Source organism: Hylobates moloch, unplaced genomic scaffold (assembly GCF_009828535.3).
Source record: "Hylobates moloch isolate HMO894 unplaced genomic scaffold, HMol_V3 SCAFFOLD_9, whole genome shotgun sequence".
In the NCBI taxonomy this organism is placed as follows: Eukaryota; Metazoa; Chordata; class Mammalia; order Primates; family Hylobatidae; genus Hylobates; species Hylobates moloch.
In genome coordinates this window covers 98,799,352-98,827,180 of record NW_026652284.1, presented here as the reverse complement: position 1 = coordinate 98,827,180, position 27,829 = coordinate 98,799,352, and the positions used below count along the sequence as shown (strand labels likewise).

Below are 27,829 nucleotides of genomic sequence, written 5' to 3'. Positions count from 1 at the left end.
ATGGCAGAACGCTGCCTCTACAAATAATACAAAAATTAGCTGGGTGTGGTGGTGTACACCTGTAGTCCCAGCTACTTCGGTGGCTGAGGTGGAAGGAACACTTGAGCCTGGGAGGCTGAGACTGCAGTGAGCCATGATCACACCACTGCACTCCAGCCTGGGCAACAGAGCAAGACACTATCTCAAAGAAAGAAAGAAAAAGAGGAGAATTGTCAATATTGCTTAAGAGGATATACTGGATGAAAGACTAGTTAAAGCTTTACAATAGAAAAAAGAGAAAATTAATATTTCCTGAAGCAGTTATCTGTGCAAATAAGGGAAAGGAAGAACATATGATGTTAAAAGGTCAGTTCTGTCAAGGCAGAGAAGCACAACACATTTCAGGGCACTGCTAGCAGTTTCTACGTTGGGGTTCCTTGGTTGGGGAGCCAGTTCATTCTGAGGGGGCAATTGGGAGTGTTTTCACAGTGTCTCTATTCAAGGCAAAACTCAGAATAGAGGAACATTAAAATTTAATAATTCTCCATCCCTTGTTTCATGACAGAGAGTGTCTGGTGTGGGTGGAGATTGGAAGAACTGGAAGTTGGGTGGCTTCCTGGAGAGTAAGATGCACTTGTTCTTGGGAATGACAGCAGATGCCAAGGCATCCGTCAACTCTTCTTGCATCACTGTGAGGAGAGAAAACAAGGCCTGGCACTTCATTCCAGATAGCCTGTTACTGTCACCTAAATCACATGAGAATGGCATCCCTCAGCTGCTAAGCCTTGGAGAGCCCAGGCTCATTTCTAGCAATCAGCAATCCAAGCCTTGCTTCTGCTGATTAGGATAAGACCTGTTTTGGAGAACATTTCCTTTCCAGGAAAATTCTGAAGTAATCTCATACTTTTGAGCTATAATTTTTACCGTTTTATTAAAAAATAACATTCTAGCTGAGAATCACGATGATATTATTCATAAATAAACTCTCAAACCTTTGAATAAAAATATCTTTGGAACCTCTCTTTCCATTTATGGAGGTATTGGGAGGTTGAAATGAGAGGGAGTGGGGTTTTTAATTGTTTTATTATTTTTTTTTTTATTGTGACAAAATATACATTAAATTCATCATTTTAATCATCTTTAATTATATGGTTCAGTGGCATTAGGTACATTCACATTATTGTATAACCATCATCACCATCCATCTCCAGAGAGTTTTCATCATCTCAGAGTGAAACACTATACCCATAACTCACCAATAACTTCCCATTTTCTCTCCCACAGCCCCTGTGTAGCCATTGTTCTATTTTCTTTCTCTATAGATTTGACTAACTCATATAAGTGAATTGTCCAATAGTTGTCCATTTTTGTGTGGTATATTTCACTTAGCATAATGTCTTCAAGGTTCTTGCATGTTGTAGCATGGATAAGAAGGCCATTCCTTTTATAAGCTGCAAAATATTTCATTATATGTATCACATTGTGTTTATCCATTCATGCATCCACAGGCATTTGGTTTATGCCTGTTTGACTGTTATGAATAATGCTGCTATGTACATGAGCATACAAATATCTGAGTTCCTGCTTTCAGTTTTTTTTTTTTTTTTTTGTGTGTGTGTGTGTGTGTATACCTAGAAGTTGATTTGTTGGATCAAATGACAATTCTGTGTTTAATTTTTTTGAGGAACCACCATACAGTTTTCCACAGGGGGTGTATCACTTGACATTCCCACCAGCAATGCACCTGGTTTTCAATTTTCTGGGGAAGTAGGTTTTTACACATGAAAAAAACATGGTGCCTTCAAAAGGGCATTTCAAAACAATGCTAAAATGTGTGCATTTGCAGTGAAACGTTTCTCTCTTAAATCTTTTTAAGAGCAATGGTTGTGAAATTCATTTTGGTTTTTAACTCTTCATTTTGAAGAATTCAATATTAATAACATTCAAATTAAGTAAAAGTGACAGCAGCAGCACTTCCCATAAAGACCACAAGCTGCCTGCAGTGTCAGTTCAATAACTAGGAAACCATCAGGCACAGGAGTGGTGGTGAAGATTAGAGAAACGAGAAGAGGGTCTCGAAGCTGACCAGTGAGCTGCCAAGCCCATTAAATTAAGTAAATAACTTTAGTGAAAACAAGAAAGGGCAGTGATGAACACAGAAAAGAGAAATCAAATGGGGACACTTTTGACACAAGCAAAGAGATGGAGGTCATGCATTGTAAGAGGCCATTGGAGAGTTATTTGATTTGTAAATATTAGGGACATGAAATTTCAGGGAAAACAAAGCAAAGTCTGTCAAAAATGGTTTTAAATAGATAATTCTAAGTACAAAAACCTAAATCAACTACTGGGGAGTTTGCAGTGGAGGAAGGAACAGCTATGGAGGATTAAAATATTTGAGTGAAAAATAAGCCTACATGCATGGAAAGTCAAAAAACTGTATTCTGCCTCCTGTTTATAGATACCTTACATTTTGAATGCCAAGTATTTACTAGCAGAGAAAGGCTTCCTTCTGATTTAAGGCATGATTGTGTAAAGGAAGGGAATTGCTGGTTCATTCTGCAGCTGAACAAGTGTTTCCTTAATGTCTCTTATGTGCCAGGTCCTGGACTCAGGAATGGAAGTCATGGAGATGAAAAACAGATGGTACCTGCCCTCCAGGAGCTTACAGTTGTGCTGAACAAGGCAGACAGATCAATTACATGGACATTCTTAGTACTGTGAGGAAAATGAAGCACCAGGGGACTGTGCATGAGGGAGCATAGGGAATGGTTTCTTGCTCTGGTAGCCAGAGACTCCTAAAAGGCTTTCTGAAGAAGAGGTCTGAGCTGACATGAGGTGAATAGGAGTTAGCCTCCCAAAGAGGGGGAGGTAGGATTAGGTTGGAGTAGGACCAGCATTTCTAGGTGGTGGGACCACCGTGATCAGAGGTGAAGGAAGTATAAGAGTCAAATTTGGTGGGGAGGTGATAGGGGAAGAAAACAGGAGGTCTACCAGCAGTTCAGTGGTATTCCTAGGTCATGAATTTAAGGTACGAAGCAGCAGAGGATAAAGCTAGACAGAAAGATCAAAGCTACGCATTTTTCTTTTCTTCATTAATGTCTGAATCCATCCCATGCCAATCCCCCATCTCCCTACACAAGCACACATTTTAAAAATAATCACAACTTTGGTGTATTTAATTGAATATTCATTGTAAGTAGGCTAGTCTTTGGAGATGGAGAAGCTGATTGATATTAACAGTAATTAGCTTCAAGCTCTCAGAGGCTTTGGCTACTGAGTTCTCTTTGCAGTACTGCCTAAAGTGGGCATTGTGGTTGGTTCCCCAGCATCCATTCTGCTGCAGCCCTGTTGAGTAGCAGCAGTGTGGTTTGGGGAATTGACCCGAGCTGGTCATATGGTTTAAGGGTAATCCTATTTCCACTGCCAGGGTGTTAGTTCAGTAATAGGCATGTAATTCACTCCTGGCCAAATGAGAAAAGAGAATAAAATTTGAATGAGGTTTAGGAGAAAAAGCCGTAGTCAACCAAGTCCTTTCTGCTTCAAGATGAAAACTAAAAGCTTGCAGTCTGGATGCTACAAAGTGACCCAGGTTCAGGATAAAGTTGATGCTATGGATAATAGAATGGAGAGAGAAAAAAAAATCACAGTGCTTGATGAAATTACCGAGATGCAAATCAGCTAATTCTGAACTTGTGCCATCACTGGACTTCTTGTTCTGACAGCTAATAATTTTCTGTACCATTTAATCCAGTTTGGATTTTTCCATGTGTAATATGAAATCGTGTGTACTAAATGATCCATAATTTTTGAGGCTTTTCTGTACACACCAGTATAGTATGCCCTTTTGTGAACCTAACCCCTTTGAGCCTCATTTTCCTTATCTGTGAAATGAACGTAGTTATGTCTCACAGAGTTTTTCATGAAGATCATTTGAGACTCAGAACAAAGCCCAAAAGGGAGATATGAACTAATACATGTTAAGTGCCCAGAGCATACCACTAAATAGGAAGCTTAGAGACTAGGAGAAGAGAAATTCATAAATAATGTTCACATAAAGTGGTAGAAATAAGATCACGTGCATTTGGACCTTTGTGCAATCTTTTTTTTTTTTAAAGAAATATTCAATATTTGAGCAGTATGTTAGGTGTAGAGCTACTGGATTTGCTGATAGATGGAAGGGAAGTGATGAATCTTAGAGTGATGTTAAGGATGTCTCATCAGTTTCTGTGTAACTTGCGAAGACTGGAACAGGCAAATTGTTTCTGCTGCAGTTTTACTTGTTTGACATTCATAAGAAAGGTCTGTCTAGGCTGCAGTTAATATTTGGGAGTCTCCAGAATGTTGATTGGGAACATGGGAATAGATGATACCTATTAAGGAGGGAGTGGATAGTGGGAGGAAAACACCTCACTTCTGTTGGGAAGCCTGCCTAATCCCTCAGGTCTAAAGTACTCATCAGAATCCTGGTAAAGATGAGGCAAAGAGGAAACTGGACTAAATGGAGTGCTGAATAGAGGGTTGGACTTTTTGAGTCACAGAAGCTGGCTGGAGGGGAAGAATGCTGAGAAAGGGGAAAGCCTAAAGATGTTGGGTAAAAGATAATTGATGAAGTGGAGACCTGGGGAAGATAGGGGTATTAAGTATCTTCTCTGTGAATAAAGGAAAGGGGATGAGGATAGGAGTTTACCTGAATTTGAAGAGTTGGGGTAACAGGGAAATGAAATAATTTACTACCAGAGAAGTCAAAACACACATATCTGCCATCTGCACACAGACATACATGGTGGTTCATGTAGTGGAATGCATGGATCTTACAACATTCATTGCTATTTAATTGATAATACAGGGTACATAGGGGGGCTCAGTAAGCGTTTGTTAGATGACTAAATATCCCCAGAAAGTCAGCTTTAGATTTTATTTGTGGAATATCTATGTTACAGGGCATGGAGAGAGTAAGATGCAAAAAACTGGAAGCCACTGGGCTTGATGCACTTGAGCCCCCCACTCTAGCTTTTTCTTCTTTGCCATGTAGAAGTGACAGTTCTGTTTGAAAATCACCAGTCCTTTTGTTTGCCTCCTTTAATATATTGTGAGTTCTTTGAAGGTAACATCTGTCATATGTAAATCCATGTTTCCAAGATCTAACCCAGGGATGGCACATAGTAAGTGCATAAGACATATTGCTTGAATGAATGCAAGAGAGTGGACTTGAGTGGATGCCTAAATAATAAGGTCCAGAAGAAGAGAGGGTGAGCACTTTTCAGATGGAGGTAGAGATATAAACTAAACTGCAGGGTTGAAATAATTGCATGATAGCATGTGTGGGAAGCAGTAACAACGTTGCCCGATTTGGTATTCTCATCTGTAACATGGGGAATCGTAACTTGCTGAAAGTCAAACAACTTGGAATTGAGGGCTTCTGGATTTGCACCTAAATCTTGCTGATTTCCAAGCTCAAGATTTCCCACTATACCATGCTCCCTCCTCACCATATTATTTATCGTAGTAATCACACCACCTCTCGACTCACAGATGCCTCGTTTTTTTCCTACTTAGGCTTGATGAAATATTTTTCTGTCATGGACACCTTCTTTGTGTGGTTTGTTTTCTGAGTTCTATTTGTTGCTTTTTCCTAGCTCTCCACTGTGGTTTGAATCCACGGGGTATTGATCACCCTGCCCATGCTGAAGGTATTAAACTGCAAATTGAAGGTGAAGGTGTGGAATCTCAATCCATTAAAAACAAAAATTTCCAGAAGGTGCCTGACCAGAAAGGAACTCCCAAGCGACTGCAGGCAGAAGCTGAGACGGCTAAGGTGCGTAATATTCCAGTTAATTATGGAGATTTGAAAGCTGCAGCCTTGATATGTTGTAGTCCGGCCACAGAGAAGAGCTGATAGTGCTTTCACTAATTGCCGTTGTATCTGTGGTCAAATGTGCACTGTATCTTGCTGATAAATAATTATAAATGAAAATATTAACTGTGTTCCCTTTGGAATGAAATTGAAACACATTTGTGGCTAGTTTCATAGCTTGAGGCTCTGAGGTTATAGCGAAGAATGCCCTGGACTTTAAAAGATTCACCTGCCAGGCTCAGACTTACCACTCTATGGTGTTGGGCAAGTCATGTGACTTTCTGAGTTGCAGATTCGTCATCTGCACAAGGGAATCATAAAATGACTTCTCTCATCAGGTTGAGCAGATCAAACGATTGTATGCTTGTGGAAGCATTTTATAAAAGCCCCAGTACTGCATGAGTATGAGAGGCTTGTGCTTACAGGTATTGTTAATTAGTAATAGCTGATATTTTGTTAAATATGCATGTATATCCCAGGTACTGTTTGAAGGACTCTTGATCTATTGACTTATTGTGTCCGTGTAACAATCTGGTGAGGTAGGCAATAGTAAATAGAACCCTAAATAATGAAAGAAAATTATTTTATTCTGCTGTAGGATGCTTAGTTCTTTTCAGTCTTTAACCTAAGCATAGGTATCAGAGAACTGACAAAATAGGCATTGGTGAAGAAGTACAGAAACTTGGGTTCTGTGGGGTAGGTAATTTTTTAGTAAGGACAGCCTCTTCTAAAGGCTCCCTACAATGGAACTGGCACTATCTGGGTATTTGTCTGAAATCAGTGCAGATGTCCATGTTGGGGGCATAGTGTTGTTGAAGATACTCATATTAGTTTTCCTCTTGGACATTGAGGAAATTAATCTTCATACAGTTTTGTTTCTCCCTTTGTGTATTCCCTGTAAGACAATTTCCTTTCAAATGTTGGTTGAGCAAATGAATGTATGCATGCCTTGGAAAGCAAATGTTGTAAGCACCCAAGAAAAATCTTAAGGAAAAATGTCACCTTACTATTGTACAATAACCACCTCCCTTCTCCTCCAAATAGTGTCTTCCAAAATCAGATGTGAATTTTTTGCTTCATCTACAGTTTGGAATAATTACTGTTATTGCTTCTCTTCTTTAGTGTGGATAATTAAAAATTGTTGACATTAAGTATGTGTGTGTGGTAGGGAATGGGGAATGATTACCAAGAAATATATTGCAGGCATTTTACGCTAGACATTTTCGCTAAGAGAAATGGCAACTCATAGGATATTTATTGGCTGATGATCAGTGAAGTTTGGTTTGTGAGCAGCATTGGAAATGAGTGAACCCTGTTAAGAAAGCTAAACCTGATCAATCCATGTTGCTACATGAGCATCTTGAAAGAGCCAGGAAAAAATGCTGTAAGGGTCCTCTTTAGGAAGATAAACAGACTTTCTATGAGTGAGATATTTTCTAAAGGATGCCTAAAATATTAAAAATTAGAGTAGAGAGAAAAGAAAAGTTAACTATTGATATTTGTCTGACTTAAATTTAACTTTAAACATTTCTAGTGTGTATCTCTTGTATTCGTAAAGAGATTGGTAATATACAAAATTTGATTCAAATCTGATATGATTTTATTTCTGAATTATCTTGACTATGTGATATTGTTGTGAATCCTGAAATTTTGTGTCTTTGCCTCTGAAGCATTTTATAGTTGCTTTGCTGAAAACATACTTCAATGAGAGTGTGGATGTGTATAATGTGCCTTTCTTCTGGAGCAAACTAATATTGGAAACCAGATTCATTTGAGTTTATGCAAATCATCTACAGTGAACACCCATCCCCAACAAATGAAGTTGAAAGGAGATTCTGGGTTTTTCACACTGCCATCATATTTAGGGGTGAACAGACTAGAGGCTTTAGTAAAGCTTAGACAAAGAATTTGTCCAGTTGTTTAAACGGAGCATGAGGGACCAACAGTGGCTGCTGGGGGAACAGAGTTAAAATTACTATAGTGTGATTACTGTGGATGCCAGCAGCATGACTGACCCTGAAGCTTTTGTACCTTAGACAACATGAACTTGTTTTGTGCAGGTACAAACACATATACATTTTCCCTTCCGTTGCATTTAGAGGGCTAGTAGAGTTGTGAGCAGGCTTCTTTTTTCTTGGGTATATAATTGAATCTCTGGTAAATTGGCCTACTTTAAACCTACCTTAAAAAACCTGTGGCTAGAAATGCATACCTCTAAAGCCATTCAGTAATGTAAATTGGTACAGCTTTTCTGGATAACAAGCTTGATAATAGTTATCAAAATTTTAAATGTGTGCAATCAGGGGGCCAATAATTCCCTCTGTAGGAACTTACCTAAGGAAATAATCATCCATATGTGCAACAATGGCTACAGGAGAACACATTGAAAATAGCCCAAATGTTCATTCACAGGACACTGGCTAAAGAAACTGTGTATTAATGCAATGGGATCTAATTTTTCCTTTTGTGAGGATGCAGAAGACCTCTATGTATTTATGTGGGAAAATGTATGTGATAATATTTTAAAGTAGAAAGGGAACAAGAAGGACAGGTTATGACATAGTAGATATAGTCTGTTTCCATTTATGTAAAAATGTCTGTCTCTGTATAAAGGCATCACTGAGTCTGGGAGGGTTTTCCACAATTTGAGCAGCAGATTCTATCTGAAGTTAAAATTATGGAGAAAACTTTTACTTTCTGTACTGCTTTGCTTGAATTTTAAATAAGATATGTATTGTTTTAAGTGTATTTATTTTAAAGCCCTTTTCAGATTGTCCCATTAACTTTAGTAGCTCAACCATGACTTTTTCTGTTTGTTGGGTTAGTATTATGCTTTCAGGGTGCTGAATTTCCTCACATCACTTCTAATTCTTGCTGGTGGTTTATTTGCCAGAGAAGTGAGTTATTGTGGGGTCTTTTTGGCCATGCGTGCCTTGAATTGTAGAGCCTTCTGGTGAGGTGCTTTTGTATCTGCCTTCCCCTGAACTCTGGGATGCGAGAGCTCTGACCAGGTATTACACTAGTGTTTCGATTTGACATTCTCTTTGTTTGCGTCTGACTGATTATGCCAATCAAGTTCCTCCATATGCAGACTTCTCACTGGGGACCTGGTTCCAGCTCCTTAGTGTGCCTTTGGGCCCTGCCACTTTGCGTCCTGCCATGTTGGTCTTTGAAACCAATCCCTCAGCACACCACCTATTCCAGAGGAGCTTAGTGAGCTTACCTTTAACAGGCAATGCTAGAGTCTTTGTGTATATGTGGATTGGGGGAGGATTGTAGCATGTGCTTAATCTACCCTGTTGACACTGAAATTTGTATTGCTTTCATAATTTTAAAATATGTGTGTGTATCTGTATTCATTTTGGGCAGAATAATACTCTATCTTAGAAAGTGACATTTTGGAACCCTTAGCCCCAATTCCTCAAAGGACTCAGAACCCTTATTCCAGAAAAAGGTTGTCTGGCCACAAGTTGCCTCCAGCTCTTATAGACCAAAGAGAAACCAGTAGAGTACCCAGATCACCTGTAAGTCTTATTGGGAAGCATACAGTCTAGATGGAAATAAAAAAATGAATCCAATTGAAATGTGGATCCACAAAAAAAACTTACCAACATAAGTCCTAAATTCTTGTGAGTACTTGGAAACTCAGAGAGAATATGTATGCCATGCCATGCCACAGCTATAGTTACTAGTTTAAGAGTAAAAAACTATGTTTATGTAGCTTTATAGGAGGGTACAAGCAAGAAATACAGTTGGCAAAGCATTTTCATCGCATTGGGAGGTCCAGAAGTTATCCAAGTACACAGCTGCTTTTGACCCATCACCCACGCAGCTGCCACAGTTGAGAGTCCAGGTGAGGATAAATCTCTTTGATGCAGAGAAGGCACAGCCTCTTTTTTTCACCATTCATTTATAACCTTCTAGTCATGTAGACTCAAGACGAAGCTACAGCTCCTAAAGACCAGGAGTGGTTCCACATAGCAGTTTCCAAAAAACCAGCCCTATGGGAGACTGAAGTCCTTCTCAGACAGGCTAGCCCTGAGATTCCTTAACCCTTTACTCACAGAGCAGTCAGAACAAGACTGCGAGGGAGGGTACTCTAGCACAGGAAGAACTTGACCTGTGCTGCGAAGTATGGATAAATTCCAATATGTAGCCATAAGAATGGAGGGTGCTTTTAGCCATGAAGTCTAAGCACTTTGAGCCAAGGTATGGCAGCAGAAATGCCGAGGTGTGTTCAACATCAGTGTCTTCAAGTAAGAGTTTGTGTGGCAGAAAGCAAGTCTGGAACAATAGGCTGGGGCCAAACCGTGTGATGGAATTTGAATGCTGGAGTGAGTAGCATGGATTTACTTTCCAACTCCATTGTTAAATACAATAGCCACTAGCACATGTGGATATTCAGATTTATTTAAATCGAATAAAATGCAAAAATTTATTTCTTTGGTCATGCCAGCCACATTTCAAGTGTTTATTATCGCATGTTTCCAGGAGCTGCTGGTTTGGACAGTGTGGACATAGAACATGATCATTGTGGCAGAAAGTCCTATTAGACAGTGCTGCTCTAATCTGTGGGAAACCATTGAAGTTCTCTGGGTATAGGAACAAGACGAAAAATGGAATTGTGTTGATATTCTGTTTGATCCTCATCCTTGGACCTGAGTGGACAAGGGCTTCAGTCATTTAAAAAAAATGTCAAAATACTCAGGGGTTTCTTTTGAAATTGATGTTCCCAAATGCTCTGATGGTTGGAATTTGAGTTTCTATGGCAATTCTGGCTGTGGAATAAGATAAGCCCATCAGTATCTGTTTCCTATCTTGGAATTCTAGAATGTGTCCTTACAAGTGGCCTAAACGTGACATTGGGAATTCTTGACTTCTAGACTTGATTTTCTAGGTGTTTATGAGGAAACTTCACCTTGCTGTGTTTTTATGCCTGTCAAATAAGAGTTTCATAAGGTTGATAATCCTTTTTTTTTTTTCCTGCCACAGTGCTAATTCCTGGAGTCAGAGCTTTGAGTGTTCCTTATATTTGCATGCCTCCCCTGTACCTTTCCTTTATAAAAATGTATCCCAATTTTACAGCTGAGAAACCCAAGGATGTAAAATGACTCACTAAAACTTAGTTTCTGGCTAATAATCTGGAGGAAGATGTAACTCTCTATGTCTAATGGCTCTAAATTCAAGATATTTTATGCTCCTAACATGAAATATACAAATGATCTATTTATTTGAAAAGAAAATTTAGTCTGTTACACTGAGAATCTGGCCAACTAGGCAAAAGAAGAGGTTAAAATGCTGCATGTATTCATTACTCCTCAGGGAGAAAACAGCAAATCTTGATTGCTGTATTATATAAGGGAGAAGCAATGCCAACATCTAAAACAGTGAATAATTGCTTGCAGTTGGCTTTGGGATGCATTATGTGAATCTTTGGCAACAGATAGCCTTTTCTCATTAGGCTAATATTAGATTTAGTTTGTATTTCTTTGGCACAGAGTTAAAGGAGCTGGCCTGGAACTTGGTGCTGGAGGCATGAGGAGGAGAAAGCTGGGTGCTTTGGATAAGCCACAGGCAGATAAATGAGAGTTGACTGCAGGGCAACTTGTGGACATTTGTAACAGTAAGCAGGAACCATTAATCTGGGATTAAAACAGAGCAAAAAGAACTTAGACTTAGGTTAAAAGATGAAGGGTTGACTGTACTTAGCCTTGATCAAATTACATTGCTTAGCTGCCTTTGAGAAGGTCTGTTGCAATTTAGGGATAGAATGATCTAATTCTTGGCTATCTGTGTTTGTTGGCTCAAGGAACAAAAATGTCTCCAAACGAAGCTGCCAACCCAATATAATGTCACCCATGATAGGAAAGGACACAATGCATGTGAAACATAATGAGGATGTACTTCTTAAGAATTCTCATAAGGGTCAGAACAGGAGACAAGCAAATATGACTTCATGTTATGTGAGTTCCAGGACCCCAGTACATGTATATTGAGTTCTTGGACAGGGCTCAAACGAAACTACAGTAAACTTATATCCAAAGAGGTAAGCTTTTATTACTAACATGTTAAGCTCTGAAAAGTATGACAATTAATATGATATATTTAAGCCATAGGTTCATTGTATAATCAACAAAGAAGAAAACCTAGAGAGCATTTGACCTTCTAATTTATTTTACAGGTTAGGGAGATGAGACTCAGATGAGACTGAATGAATTCACAAAGATCTTGAGGCTAGCAGTGACACAGTCTACCTAAAACACAGTTCGTCTAACACATGAACAGTGCTTTTCACTCTTTTGTGCTGACAAATCTATAGGAAATAACAAGTGCTTGGAGCCACTTAGTTAATAGTATTTGTCTAGTGGACGAAGAGTACAGGATATGGCATTTGGCAATGTAAAAGGGCGGTGTTCAGGCAAGTGTATCAGAGACCACCAAATTCATTTGAGTTTATCCACCCAAACTACTAAATTACTAAAGTGATTCTCTTTGGAGATTATTGGTACTTGCCATCCCTTCTGCCTATAATGTTCTCCCCTTGGTCATTGTTCAGCTAGTTCCTTGTCATTTAGGTCCTAGCTTAAATGTGCTTCTCCAAGAGGTCTTTCCTGACCACCCTAACTAAATGAATCCCCAGTCACATTCTCTGATATCACTTGGTTTGATGTTCTGCATGTAACTTTTTCTGGTCTGAAATCATCTTGTTTGTTTTCTGTCTCTCCACAGAATTTAAACCATTTGAGAGCAATGATCTAGTCTGTCTTGTTCACTGCTGCAATATCAATGCCTGCTACTGTGTCCAGCACATAATAAAAAGATTAAATTTTTGATGAATGAATAAGTCAGTTCATATAATACAGAAGTCCCTTGCCTCTGGGTTTACGTCTCTTGCCTCATAGTTATTTCATTATCTTTAGCTCCTCCACAAGTGAGCAGAGGATGTCTTACTGAGTTCTATAATGGTTGAATGGTTGATGATATCAAGGGAATGTTTTTCTGGATTGGTACGAGTGGCATATTATCCACACAATGGACAAGGGATACTTCCAAAGCCATTCCATTACCCTTCACCCTTCAAAAGTTCACTCTAGGTTGTCACTGAGACCAAGAAAATTCCTGATTGCAGTCTGTGGTAGTCATTCTAAACTTCACTTAGATTCATTGTGAAAGACAGTATGGTGATTCCTCAAAGACCAAAAAACAAATACCATTTGACCCAGTGTGTTAGTCTGTTCTCACATTGCTATAACAAAATACCCAAGACTGGGTAGTTTATAAAGAAAAGAAGTTTAGGCTGGGTGCAGTGGCTTACGCCTGTAATCCCAGCACTTTGGGAGGCCGAGATGGGTAGATCACTTGAGGTCAGGAGTTCGAGACCAGCATGGCCAACATGGTGAAACCCCGTCTCTACTAAAAATGCAAAAAATTAGCCTGGCATGGTGGCAGGTGCCTGTAGTCCTAGCACTCAGGAAGCTGAGGCAGGAGAATCGCTTGAACCCAGGAGGCAGAGGTTGCAGTGAGCCAGGAATGCACCATTGCACTCCAGACTGGGAAACAATAGTGAAACTCAATCTCAAAAAAAAAAAAAAACAGAAAAGAAAAGAGGTTTAATTAACTGACAGTTCTGCTTGGCTGCAATCATGGCGAATGTACCTCTTCACAGGGCAGCAGGAGAGAGAATGAATGCCAGAAGGGGAAATGCCAGCTGCTTATAAAACCATCAGATCTTGTGAGAACTGACTCACTATCACGAAAAGAGCATGGGGGAAACAGCCCCCATGATTCAATTACCTCCCACCAGCTTCCTCCCACAACACGTGGGGATTATGGGGATTACAATTCAAGATGAGATTTTGGGTGGGGACACAGCAGCCAAACCATATCACCTGGTGTTTTAGTCCATTTTCATGCTGCTGATGAAGACATACCTGAGACTACACAATTTACAAAAGAAAGAGGTTTAATTGGGAGACTTCCCTAGCCACGTGGAAGTGTAAGTCCAATCATGGTGGAAGGCAAAGAGGAGCAAGGCATGTCTTACATGTTTGGCAGCAGGCAAAGAGAGAGAGCTTGTACAGGGGGACTCCTTTTTTTTAAATACCATCAGGTCTCGTGAGACTTTTTCTCTATCATGAGAACAGCATGGGAAAGATTTGCCCCCATGATTCAGTTACCTCCCACTGTGTCCCTCCTGCAACACATGGGAATTCAAGATGAGATTTGGGTGAGGACACAACCAAACCATATCATCCTGCCCCTGGCCCCTCCTAAATCTCATGTCCTCACATTTCAAAACCAATCATACCTTCCCAACAGTTCCACAAAGTCTTAACTCATTCTAGCATTAACTCAAAAGTCCACAGTCCAAAGTCTCATTAGAGACAAGGCAAGTCTCTTCCACCTATGGAGTCTGTAAAATCAAAAGCAGGTTAGTTACTTCCTACAGGGGGACAGGCATTGGGTAAATACAGCCATTCCAAATGGGAGAAATTGGCCAAAACAAAGAGGCTACAGGCCCCAAGCAAGTCTGAAATCCAGCAGGGCAGTCAAGTCTTAAAGTTCCAAATGATTTCCTTTGACTCCATGTCTCACATCCAGGTCACGCTGATGCAAGAGATGGGTTCTCATGGTCTTGGGCAGCTCCACCCCTGTGGGTTTGCAGGGTACAGTCTCCCTCCCGGCTGCTTTCATGGACCAGCATTGAGTGCCTGTGGCTTTTCCAGGCCCATGGTGCAAACTATCAGTGGATCTACCATTCTGGGGTCTTGAGGATGGTGGCCCTCTTCTCACAGTTCTGCTAGGCAGTACTCCAGTAGGGACTCTGTGCTGGGGCTCTGACCCCACATTTCCCTTCCTCACTGTCCTAGCAGAGGTTCTCTATGAGGACCCTGCCCCTACAGCAAACTTCTGCCTGAACATCCAGGCATTTCCATCCATCTTCTGGAATCTAGGTTCTCAGACCCCAATTCTTGACTCCCGTGTGTAGTGGCAGGCTCAAAACCAAATGGAAGCTGCCAAGGCTTGAGGCTTTCACCCTCTGAAGCGACGGCCCAAGCTCTGTGTTGGCTCCTTTCAGCTATGGCTAGAGCAGCTGGGCACCAAGTTCCTAAACTGCACACAGCATGGGGACCCTGGGCCTGGCCCACAAAACCACTTTTTATACAGCCTACTCCAGGCCTGTGATGGGAGGGGCTGCTGTGAAGCTCTCTGACATGCCCTGGAGACATTTTCCTTGGGGATTAAAATTTCCTTCCTCATTATTTATGCAAATTTCTGCAGATTTCTGCAGTCAGCTTGAATTTCTCCCCAGAAAATGGGATTTTCATTTCTATCACATTGTCAAGCTGCACATTTTTTGATGGCCTTATTGATCACTATCAGCATTTTTATTAAAGCCGTTCAACAAGTCTCTAGGGAGTTCCAAACTTTCTCACATTTTCCTGCCTTCTTCTGAGCCCTCCAACCTGTTCCAGCCTCTGCCTGTTACCCAGTTCTAAAGCCACTTCTACATTTTTGTGTATCTTTTCAGTAGCGCCCCACTCCTAGTACCAATTTATTAGTCCACTCCTAGTACCAATTTATTGTATTTATACAATACAATTTATTGTATTATTCTATGCTGCTGATTAAGACATACCCAAGACTGTGCAATTTATAAAAGAAAGAGGCTTAATAGGACTTACACTTCCACATGGCTGGAAATGGAAGCCTCACAATAATGGCGGAAGGCAAGGAGGAACAAGTCATGTCTTACATGAATGGCAGCAGGCAAAGAGAGCTTGTGCAGGGAAACTCCTCTTTTTGAAACCATCAGATCTCGTGAGACTTATTCACTGTCACAAGAACAGCATGGGAAAGACTTGCCCGTGTAATTTAATTACCTCCCACTGAGTCCCTCCCACAACACGTGGGAATTCAGGATGAGATTTGGGTGGGGACACAGCCAACCCATATGACCTGGGAATCTCATAACTGGGTATAATATACCCAGAGGAATATAAATCATTCTATTATAAAGATACACATATGTTCATTGCAGCACTATTCACGATAGCAAAGATATGGAATTAATCTAAATTCCCATCAATGGTAGACTGGGGATAAAGAAAATGTGGTATAAATCCCCCATGGAATACTATGCAGCCATATAAAAGAATGAGATCATGTCATTTGCAGGGACAAGGATGGAGCTGGAGGCCAATATCCTTAGCAAATTAACATAGGAACAGAAAACCAAATACAGCATGTTCTCACTTATAAGTGGGAGCTAAATCATGAGAACACATGGACACACAGAAGGGAACAATACATACAGGGCCCTGTGAGAGTATGGAGGATGGGAGGGCGTAGAGGATTGGGAAAGATAACTAATGGGTACTAGGCTTAATACCTGGGTGATAAAATAATCTGTACAATAAGCCCCCTGACACAAGTTTACCTGTATAACAAACCTGTACATGTACCCTTGAACTTAAAATTTAAAGTCTCTGATTGCCTGAATAAGGCCCTATGACTTCTGCTACCCTCTAGCGTTGGCCAAGATTTCAGATGGTGTGGCTCTTTTACCCTCCTCTGCAGCTCTATTCAGGGTTACTGGTGTAAGCATCAGCTGGCTCCTGTGATTTCTACCCCATCTCCCTGATCTGGCCCAAACTTGAAGGAAATGGAAAACAGCTCCTTCTCTTTCTCTTTAAGTGATTAGGAACTCCTGACTTAAACTGAAAAATTGGATCACCAGATGCCAAGTAAAACCTGAAATATTATTTCCAAGGCTGTATGGATTAGAAATCATTTTCAAATGTTGATTTCACACATACCCTTAGATATGTGCTGTATTAGTCAGCCTCAGCTGCTATAACAAATTACTGGAGACTTGGTAGCTTAAACAACAGACATTTATTTCTCACAGTTTTGAAGGCTGGGAAATCCAAGATCAAGGTGCCAGCTGAGTCGGTTCCAATGAGGATGCTCTTCTGTCTTGCAGGGACCACCTTTTCACTGTGTTCTCATATGGCAGAGAGAGTGAGCTCAGGTGTCTCTTTGTCCTCTGTATGGATGCCATTCTCATCATGGGGCCCCCCACCCTCATTGACATCATCTAAACCCATAATTACCTCTCAAAGGCCCTACTTTCAAATAACACCTTATTGGGGGTTCAACCTATCAATTGATAGGGCTTCCACCTATCAATTTTAGGAGGCACACACATTTTGTCTGACATACACAGATTAAGTATCCTATATCCGAAATGCTTGGGACCAGACATGTTTTGGATTTTGGATTTTTTTTTAGATTTTGGAATATTTGCATATTCCAAGTTCAATATCTCATCCAAATGAGATATCTTGGAGATGGGATCCAAGTCTAAGCATGAAATTCATTTATGTTTCATATACATCCTATATATATAGCCTGAAGGCAATTTTACATAATATTTTAAATTTATGCATGAAAGAAATTTTTGACTGTGTTTTGACTGACCTATAATATGAGGTCAAGAGTGGAATTTTCTACTTAACGACATGATGTCATTGCTCAAAGTTTTGGGTTTTGGAGCATTTCGATTTTGGATTTTTAGATTAAGGTTGCTCAACCTGCACCAAATTTGCATTTTGGCCAAATGCCAAATGGCTTAGTGTTAAATCACTATTGGCTGAAGTTGAATATCACCATCATAAAACGGATGTCTTAGTATACAAGAATAAATCTGAAATATTAATAAGAATACCTATTTACTACAACTTAATTAAAATTATACCAAGCAGAATTTTTTAAAATTGGCATTATAGAGCAGTGGTAATAATTTCTCAGCTGTCAGTTCCTGTAGTTAGTTGTTCTATTGCATATTTGTGATACTGAAAATATGCTCTTTTTCAACTGAGGTCTGTGAAGGAGCAAAATACGCTTTTATCAAGCTCTGCCATTACCGTAGTAGTGTTAATGGTGATATTCCCCCCAAGTCAATAAGCTTTCCTCCTCTCCAATAATAACTGACTAAAGTCAATAACTCCTGGACTTGCCATCTTGCTGATGGTCATGATGCAGTTTCATTGAAACAGTCCCATAAATTAAAGCTTTGGATTGTACAAGATGATTTTTTTAAATTCTCAAAATCAGGCTTAATTTTGTTTTTCTCACTTGAGGGTTTTCTTCTTAAGCAATGTTTTCACAATATTCATTATAAAACATGACCCTCAATTCAGCAACCAGAATGATCTTGTTAATGTGTGAGTCAGATCATGTCCCTCTTCTGCTCAAAATCCTCTAATCACATCCTGTTTTCCTCAAATTAAAGCCAAAGTCCTTAGTGCCCTACCAGGTCCTGCATGATCTGTGCCTTGGCAAGTCCCTCCTGTCATCTGCTACTAGGCTCTTCTATGCTTATGCTGCTCCTAGTTCAAACCAGGTACCTTCCCACCTCCAAGCCTTTATACTGGCTGTTACTTCTGCCTTGAATCTTCTTTCCTTGGGATGCACAAGGTGCATCCCTTCATTTCCTTCAAATCTTTGCTCTAGTATCACCTCCTCAGTGAGGCCGAAATGGTCAGTTCTATTAAAATAGTGTCCTCTCTTCCAAGGTCCCTGATCCCTGACTCTGTCTTGTAATTTCTTTACCCCACTAACACACTCACCACTTTCTAAAACCATATATAATTTATGTTTATTATTATTTTAGGTCGTCATCCACTGGAGTATGAACTCTGTGAGGCAGGACCCCATGTTTAGAGACATGTCTCTGACACTAGCAGCCATATCTAATACATGGAAGGACTCAACTATTTGAATGAATTCTTATAATAATTAGGATACATTTAGTCTTCAACTGGCTGGTAGGCTATTAAGATATAAAACAAACTGGAAGGATTTTGCTGTTTAAATCACACCTACAATATCTACATTTATTAGAAAGGGAATTTTCATAAAGCAACAGTAAAACCAAAGGACACTGCTATTTGTTATTGATAATGTTACAATAGTTAGATATGATCAAATGATAATTAATTGCACATAAGTTCAGGGTTGCCACAAATATAGTTGAAATGACATCTGGCTACTTGGCCTGCCAAAAACCAAGGCTGAAGCCAAATCCTAATAGCAGATTTTTGGCCAAATACCACAACTAAAGCTGAACTTCATTGCCTCTTTGTCCTTTAGATAATTCCTCAGTTTAGGTAGTAAATATTCACATGTCTAACTTGCGTATTGTGTATCTAGTTTGGGAGATGGGAAGAATCTGATAGCAGCCTTTTCTCATGTTGTACTGAATAGATGAGGAAGGATTAACCCTACACATGCCTGGGTGACAGTAACATCTTAGAGGTTGTTCGTTAACAGGCCAGAACTAGAACACATTGATGACAGGAAAACATCAAAGCTTGCATTTTTTAATCAAGTAGAAGGTGTTTATAGAGGAAATGTGATTTCACTATTTTTGACTTATCTTCAAATACCATAGTAAAGAACACAGGCTCTGGGGTCTGATATCTGCTCTGCCACTTACCCAGGACCAATTTCTTACTCTCTCTGCTTTAGTGAGTGTCTTCATCTGTCCAGTAGGAATAATAATAATATCTACTTCATGAGAGAGATGTCATTAGGATCATTGGAGTTTATAAGTGAAGTGCTTAGAATAGCATTTGACATACAGTAAGCACTGTATAAGATTTTTACTATTGTTATTTTTGCTATCATCTTTATCCTCAGGAAATGTTTTGGCAAGGTGGTTTGGAAAAAACACGGATATATTTTTAGCACAGGATTCAAATTGGCTGCCTGTGACCATATTGAATCCACCACCAAGTTTTGTTTGTTCATCCAAACTGAAAGTTTATTTTTTAACAGTGGAGAAACCCAGATATTTTTCTTTTGAAAGCTCCAGATTTCTCACTTCTCTTGAAAAATTAAAAGATCTGGAAATGATAAGCCTAAAGATATACCTAAATGATAAGCCTAAATTTGGAGTTGTCAAGAAGCTGCCCCTCTTGGATGAACAGTCTCTCTGGTTTGAATCTGCCTATGTCTAGTGCTCTTCACTCATGTTTCTTTCTAAGCTTCTATGGGCAGTTTAGTTTATGACCTGTGTTATGCAGGATCCTGACATAGTATAAAAGATATCATTTAACCCCCTTTTATTTAGTGAGAGTGGCTTTTATATCCTTAAAAATACACAAACTGTTCTAGATTCAAAAGTGTTTATTAGGCCCCTTCTCTGGTAAAAACTATATTGAGCAAGACAGAAGTAAGTTCTACCTTCACGGGGTTTCTGTTCTATTTGGGTAACCGTATCTCAAACAAGTACTATAATGCAAATTCTAATATATATATATTTGGAAGGAAACCAACTGAGGTTTGAGAAACTGAGATCGAAAATAAAGATGGAGTAGAGGACAGGGGAATGAAAGAGGAGGGGTGTTTTCTGAGATGAAACCGAAATGTTAAAAAAGAGCAGCTGTGCGGAAAGATGGGGGCAGGATCTGCCTTTATAAATAACCCTGAAGTAGGAAAGGATATAGCCTACTTAGAAAAGAAAGATCATTGTGGCAGGTTTCCAGATGGCTCAGAATGATATTGGGGAGATCATTTGGTTTCATCTGAATTTTATACTTAGTGCAATGGAAGATCAATGAAAGGTTTTACACAGAGGAGGGACTTATAAAGAGAAGACTCTGGCTGCTCCGCAGAGAGCTGATTAAGAGCTAGCAAGCACAAAAACAGGGAGATGAGGAAGGGATTTTTTGTAGCTTACACAGTTGAGAGATGATGGTGTCTTGAGCCAGGATGGTATCAGTCGAAATGGAGAGAAGTGGACAAATTTGACATCTATTTTCAACATAGAATTAATAAGACATGATTAGGTGTGACCTATGGAGGCAAAGAGAGGAATGAAGGATCACTCAGAAGTTTCTGGTTTGAGCAGCTAACTGGATGTTGGTATTATTTAGTGAAATAGGGAAAACTGGTGAGAGAGAGAGAGGGAGAATAAGGGATACCTCAGTGTGGTAGGGGGAATCACAAGTTTCATTTTGGCCGTGTTAACTGTGTAATTTCTTAGTTATAGCCAAGAGATGTCAAGTAGGCTGTAACTTGTAAATTTAGGTTTCCAAAGAGATCTCAACTAAAGATGTACAGATTAGAGGTCACACTTGTCACACGAGGTGTGTGCGTGTGTGCATGTGATAAAGAATGTAGAAACCAAGGGGTTTTCTGCTGGTCCTTGTCTCTAGGAGGTGGTGGTATCCCTTCAGTTTCCCTGCCCCTGCTGGTGCTACTTCTTTGATAATTATTATCTTTGCTCTGTCATCATTGGACTGTGAGTGGCCTAAGGGCTCAGCTGTTCAGTTTGAAGGGTAATGGCACAACATGAAAGGACTTGGCTAGAAATAGCTAATCTGGCCTTTCTCTTTCAGTCTAATTTTTGATCCTGTTCCCCAACCATGTTTACCTATGGTTAACTGTTTTATACATCTAGTAAAAGTAGTCCAATGCATTTCGTAGGCAGTTGGAAAAGAGGAGGAATAGTGCTACTGGGATGAGCTGGTGCAGTCTTGGCTTTAAGGCTTATTAATTTCCTGTAGGAATATGAGGGTATATTTGCTTTTCACCAGCGCTGTCATGATAGCTATTACTGGAGTTCACCAACATCCACTTGTCCGCCCCTCCAGGGTTCTTGGGAGACTGTACTTCTCAATCTCCCAGAATGACTAGTTCTAGATAGCGGCCTGTGAGAGAAAGTGGCATGCTGCATTTACAGGCTGGGGCAGCAAAAACCCCAGTGCAATTTCCAACTTCCTTTTTCTCTTTGGGGAGTATGGTGGCCACATGTTAAGATGGCAGAGCCCAAAGTCAAAAGAGCTTCAATCACCAAGTCACTGCATGGAGGATAGCTGTTCAGAAGCTGACTTATAGCAACCTTTGTTTAAGCAGGAAATAAACTTTCATAGTGTCCCTAGATTTCAAGGGATGTTTGTTACTGCCCCATAAGTGTAGCCTAACTAGATTAATCCAAGTGGCATCTGGAAACACTGCAATGCTGCATACTCTTAGGCTCTAAGCTCTTCATAGGCAGGAATCTTGTTGAACCCCTGATCAAGTGCAAACCCCAACAAAGATGGGTATGCTTAACTGTTACACTCCAGTCAGTATTGATCATGACTTTCTTTTTACCAGACAGAGAGGCTATCAGTGCTCTTTTCAGTCTGAACTACTGAACTAAAATTAAATTGCCATTTGAAGATTTTAGAACTTTTCTCCTGGGTCCCAGCAATTGTTTCTGATGTCAGGACATTCTAGGGCATGGATCTCTCTAGTGCCCCATTTTGTATTGTATGTAAGTGATGGCAATTAGCCACTGCTTCCATTTACTTTCATGTGGCTCATGCTTTCGTCTACCATGTATTAGTGGGTGCTCAGCACCTGTACCTGGTCTCAGTTGCTGGGCTTGAGACTTAGAAGTAAATACTGTTTTACCAGCACCAATAGTGTATGTGTGTGTGTTGAGGAGTCGGCGGGCGGGTGGCAGGGGGTGGGGGGGTGGTTAATCTGCTTAAGCAATTATTTTGTTTTGAAGAAGCTGACCTATTTTTACCTCCTCTATGCAAATCTGGTATATGTGGCTTACCATTTACACATCAACTTTCTGAGACACGAGTGCTTCTCCTTAAATGACCCCTTCTCCTCTCCAGCTTACTAGCTAATATTTATCAGCAACATCTGGGGTTTAGCACAATGAAGTTATTTACAGCAGTGCTTATTAGTGTACTTCTGTGAGTCACGGGTGTTTCTAGCCAACTCTGCCATTTTGTTGAGGATGGCACCCAGTGGAACCCCAAGATTTGCAGCCATTTATCAGGAAGCAGAGGCTTGTGTGCATTGATCAAAACTCAGAGATAATAGAGGGAAAATGAATGGTTACAGTTGAAATGGACATTAGAAATCATCTAATCCAACCTGCTCACTTTACTTCTGAGAATATTGACAGGCAAAGAAATGAGTTGACTTAAGAAGTGGGTTATAGAGATGCAAGTAGAAATTAGAATTTTTCCTTCTCAGTCCACTATGGCTTTTGTTTCTTGGGACTTTAATCAGTACTTAAAGCAGGATATTAATGAGGGAAATGCTTTGTTTGTAGATTATTTCTTAAGTATTTTTTTCACTCAGGGAAGAAAAATATGAGAAATCTCAAGTTGTGTCTGGTTAGTTATTTTTCAGTGTTCTTAGAGTTTCCCAACCTTCCTCCTGGAGTCCTCTTTAGAGCCATTGCAAGGTTAGGGCAGAACAGGCCTTTAGCTTTATATTCTGGGTATGGATGGCTCCTGCTGACAATGGAATGAGAAGGGGACTGGCATCTCTGACTGCTGTCGAAAGTGATTCCCAGGGTCATGCATATTTTTCTACTCTTTTAAAAAGCATATGTGATATTTTATCTATATACAACAGCAACGTAACATATGTTTGTGTGACCGATAGTAAAATTAACACTGGTGAACCCATCACCAAGTTTATGAAATAGGCTGCTTGCTCTTAAATTCATCATCTCGTGTGTTCGTTGGATATGACTGACTCTCTCAGTTACATCCTTTTCTTTTCTTGGTTTGCGTTTTGTCTTTCTATAAAATGTTATTGCCTAAACATATGTACAATGTCCTCTATCTTTAAAATAGCCACAGTTAAAAGCAACCTTTTATTTCTGTTTTTCACTTCATTACTCAAATATAGCGATTTATAAGACTGTCAGCAGCCTTTTTCTTATGTTTCTATCATTCCCCTCCTTGGCAATCTCCATGAAGATGATAGCAAGCTCCTTATCTCCAGGCCTGACTTCTCTCCTGGGTCCTCCCAGTGGACAGGTCTACTTGAATGTACTCCAGTTACATCAAAGGGCAACATCAAAAGGAGCAAAAGAAATTTGCTTTCTCCTTTGGCCACCATCCTAATTTTAAAAACGTCTTTCCTTTTAATCCTAAATAAATATCTTCAGGGAATAATTTGTGTATACTTCCAGTATTTACTGCATCGTGCACGCTTGTGATTTGATCTGTGGCTACACTGCTGGAACTGTAGTCCGTAAAGTCAACAATAAGTTATGTTTTTTCACCATCATTCCCCTTTTTTTGTGCTCATTCTTTGTCACTTTTCTGCAGAATTTTACATTGTGGATCAATTCCTGTTTTGTGTGTTTGCTTTTGGAAGTGCACTCCCTTCCTTCGTCTGTGAGATGCTGCTGTAACCTGGTTTCCTGCCTATCTCTCTGACTTTTCCCTCTTTTTTTTTAATAACCTCTTTTGCTTTTCTTTGTTTCTCAAATAGAGTGACTTCTGAGTCTTTCAGCAGCCCTCTTCTGATGTTTCTTACTATTCCCCTCCTTGGCAGTCTTGATGCAGGTGACAGCAGATCCTTATCTTCAGGCCCAACTTCTCTCCTGAGTCTTCCTCCTCCACTTTCAGGTGCCTGGTGGACATTTCCACTTGGATGTGCTACAATTACGTTAACAGGCAAAATAAAAGGAACACAACAGAGGAAAGGTTATATCCCTTCTTCAGGAACTCATAAGCCTTTGACACAAAAATCAAGGAGGAAAATGCAATGTGTATTGTATTAGACGGCAGTCAAGCTCATTTCTCATCCATCTTGTCATTCTCAGGGAAGGTCCTTTTTAAAAATGCTGCACATCTAAATTATTTGATTAACATCATTTTTCTAATTTTTTTCTTTTATACTCAATTACTGGATATTGGTTTCTATATTTGTGGACTGAATAGAGATTTATTATATTTTATAGCTTTCTGAACAAAATTTATTAATCAGATAATTCCATGAACCATAAACTTTAACACGCTAATTACTTTTACTTCTAGTGAGGTTGAGAGTTGTAATTTAACATTTGGCTTCTTTTTTTATTGATGACGGCAGTTTTAAGACTGATATGGTTTGGCAGTGTCTGCACCCAAATCTCATCTCAAATTTTAGTTCCTATAATTCCCATGTGTCGTGGGAGGGACCTGGTGGGAGGTAATTGAATCATGGCAATGGTTATCTCCATGCTGTTCTTGTGATAGTGAACGATTTCTCACAAGATCTGATGGTTTTATAAGGAACTTTTCCCCACCTTCACCCTGTACTTTTCCTTGCTGCTGCCATGTGAAGAAGGACATGTTTGCTTCCCCTTCCACCATGATTGTAAGTTTCCTGAGGCCTCCCCAGCAATGCTGAATTGTGAATCAATTAAACCTCTTTCCTTTTTAAATTACTCAGTCTTAGGTATGTCTTTATTGTTGCATGAGAATATGAGAATGGACAAATATAAAGAAAATGATAAAGGTTTAAGTTTTGGATATTTATAAATGCTTTTAATTTCTATTTTAAATTAACTGTACAGAAGATCAATGCAGATAAAATTTAAAATATAGAGATGTGATTTTCTTAAAAATTTGTTTTCACCAAATAGATTTATTTGCTATACATTATCAAAAGTTTAAATTTTTGTAATATTGTGGTAAAAATAGCGTTATTAAATCATTAAATGTGTTCATTTTTAGTCTGTTTCCTTCTGTTTTTGTTTTGCACCCTGGGGAGAGGGTTTTGTGGGGTTTAAAGCTTACATAGTTTGGGAAATTTTCCTACAAAATTTGAATCATTAAAATTAGTATAGTATGAGTATTATTTTAGAATAATAACAAAAATACAAATTTAAAAGAGCTGACAAATACCACAAACATCACAAAATACAGAAAAATAAGTTTTTATTATCTGAGTGACATAACCCTGTAAAACTTTTTGGCCTTCATATTTCGACTGTTTGCTCATTAACTGTCTCTTTCTAAAACAATAAGTTTTTATTATTTTTCTATAATAAGAACAGATAATGCAATCTTTCCTCTAAAATTTCTTGGTATTATTGATATTTGGATTCATATCATGTGACCTCTCACACGCACATATTCACTGGTTATAATAATGATATAGGTTTGAGCCCTAAAACAGGAATTATTATACATTCTACTTCCTACTATTTGGTATAAAAGAAAAAAATAAGGTATGTTTGTAATTGTACATGCTCTCTTGTCAAATATATTCCACATTTCTCTTTTGTTTTGTTATCTATGAGAACTAGGTTTTTAGCTTTCAGTTTTCCATGTCTAAAGATGGGAAGGATCTCTCAAAGCCTAGCTCCTGCTTCATTATATTTCAGAGCTTTTTTCCTCCACTACACACATTTCCATCCACTGTCTTGTGACTCTTAATAAATCCAAATGGGTGGAAGGGTAGTATAGAAGTATTCTTGGAAGTCACTCGTACTCTCAGACAGCTAGTAATAACTCTACATGGCAGTCAGTGAACTATATCATACCATAAAGACTATATAAATACATCTCACTAAACTCAAACTAAATGTGATTCCACCTCAACTTCTCCTTACCTGGGTCCCCAAAATGTCTGTGGATTCTCTAACATTGCCTGACAATACGAAGGCATGACTGAGGAAAGTAGGAATTTAAAGAAATAATTATCTTAATTGACTATGGATGAAATATCTCACTTTTGAAATTTTTGGAAATTTTGCCAAAATATGTGACTCCATCGGCAAGGCCCGTTTTCAGCCCTGAGCAAATGAGGAGTCTTAAAGCTTAAGTTCCCTGAGCCTCACAATATATTTGCTCCTTTTATCATAAATATATATGATGACTCCCAAAAATCATTAGATTTCTGAATCTTCTTTAACTGTTTCTGATATAGTTTTAGTTTTGCGTTATTTTTGAAACTTTATTTTTAAATGTGTATTTTTAAATAAAAATGTTTTGTTTATTGCCATCACCCCTCTCAACAAAGAGCACATAATCAATTTCAAATTGAATTTTTACAACACCCCACTAGATTTCTATACAGGAATATACTTTAATTTTAAAATGCATAGTTTTGTATAACCATTCAGTAAGTGTAACACACTAGACTTTCTATGCATGTCACCTAACTTCTACACAAAGAAGAGAAGAGGAGAGAATGTTTTTAATTACAGCAAACACTTGTAGCAGTTATCAGAGACCAGGTGCTGTTCCAAGTGCATGTCACATGTGTCTCCACCTCTAGTTCTGGCAGAATTGCACAAGAGATAAGCTAAAAGCCCTCCCACTACAATCTCAAGAAATGCTAGATAAAATAAAAATCCTAGTAAGTGTATGATGAGCCTTGTAGGGAAGTAAAGCAAGTCAACAGATGCTCAAAACAAAAAGGAAACTGCAAATCAGAGAGGTAGGTATGTGGGACTGCCCTGTGGAGCCCTTGCTAGAGGACTGATATTGGTGTTAATACTCATTTGTGGTTGGAGGTGGGACAGTTGGAACTGCCATCCCTGCATAAAATAGGAACTCTCAGAGGACTGTATTCTATGGGAAAGAATGGTCTAAAGAGTCTGCCCTTGAGTACAGGAAAGCAAAAGGAAATTTATCTGTCTTAATCTGGGTTCTAGGTGGGGGGAAAAAAGGGTCTTTCTGGAAAAACTTGAGTTCATGTACCTGTCTTCCTATGTACTCCAGGATCTATAAGCTGAATAATTCCTAAATTTGTATTGTGCTAGTGATAGCCTTGGGACAGATGCCAGAACCAAAATCCACTCTGGAGGGAATCCTTTTGAGATATTAGAGAATCATTAAATATCTCTCATTTTTTTCTCCCCCTGAATTGGGACCCAACTAAAATTTAAAGTATTGAGTCAGGCAGCTATGAGTCAGAATTTCTATTCCTGATAAGTCTGGTTGAACAATGAACAGCATGAGTTTGCTAGCACTTGAGCCTCAAGCCTGATCCACTTCTTCATTAAGTCTTAGCTCAATGTCGGCCAGGCGCGGTGGCTCACGCCTGTAATCTCAGCACTTTGGGAGGCTGAGGCAGGTGGATCGCGAGGTCAGGAGATAGAGATCATCCTGGCTAACACAGTGAAACCCCGTCTCTACTAAAAATACAAAAAATTAGCCAGGCATAGTGGCACGCACCTGT

General features: G+C 39.3%; 1 protein-coding gene across 6 annotated transcripts in view; it reads left to right on the top strand.

Moving 5' to 3' along the window:
- The window catches only part of SAMD12 (sterile alpha motif domain containing 12), a 460,705-nt gene that overhangs the window by 38,307 nt on the left and 394,569 nt on the right, over positions 1-27,829 (top strand). For all 6 annotated transcript variants that reach the window (XR_004370994.2, XR_009214825.1, XM_032760320.2 and 3 more), the window contains exon 2: positions 5,619-5,797. Coding sequence is in view for 4 of the 6 variants with exons in the window: in XM_032760320.2 (XP_032616211.1) it covers positions 5,619-5,797 (179 nt within the window). In the remaining 2 variants the exon portion in view is untranslated. The remainder of the gene's footprint in view (positions 1-5,618; positions 5,798-27,829) is intronic.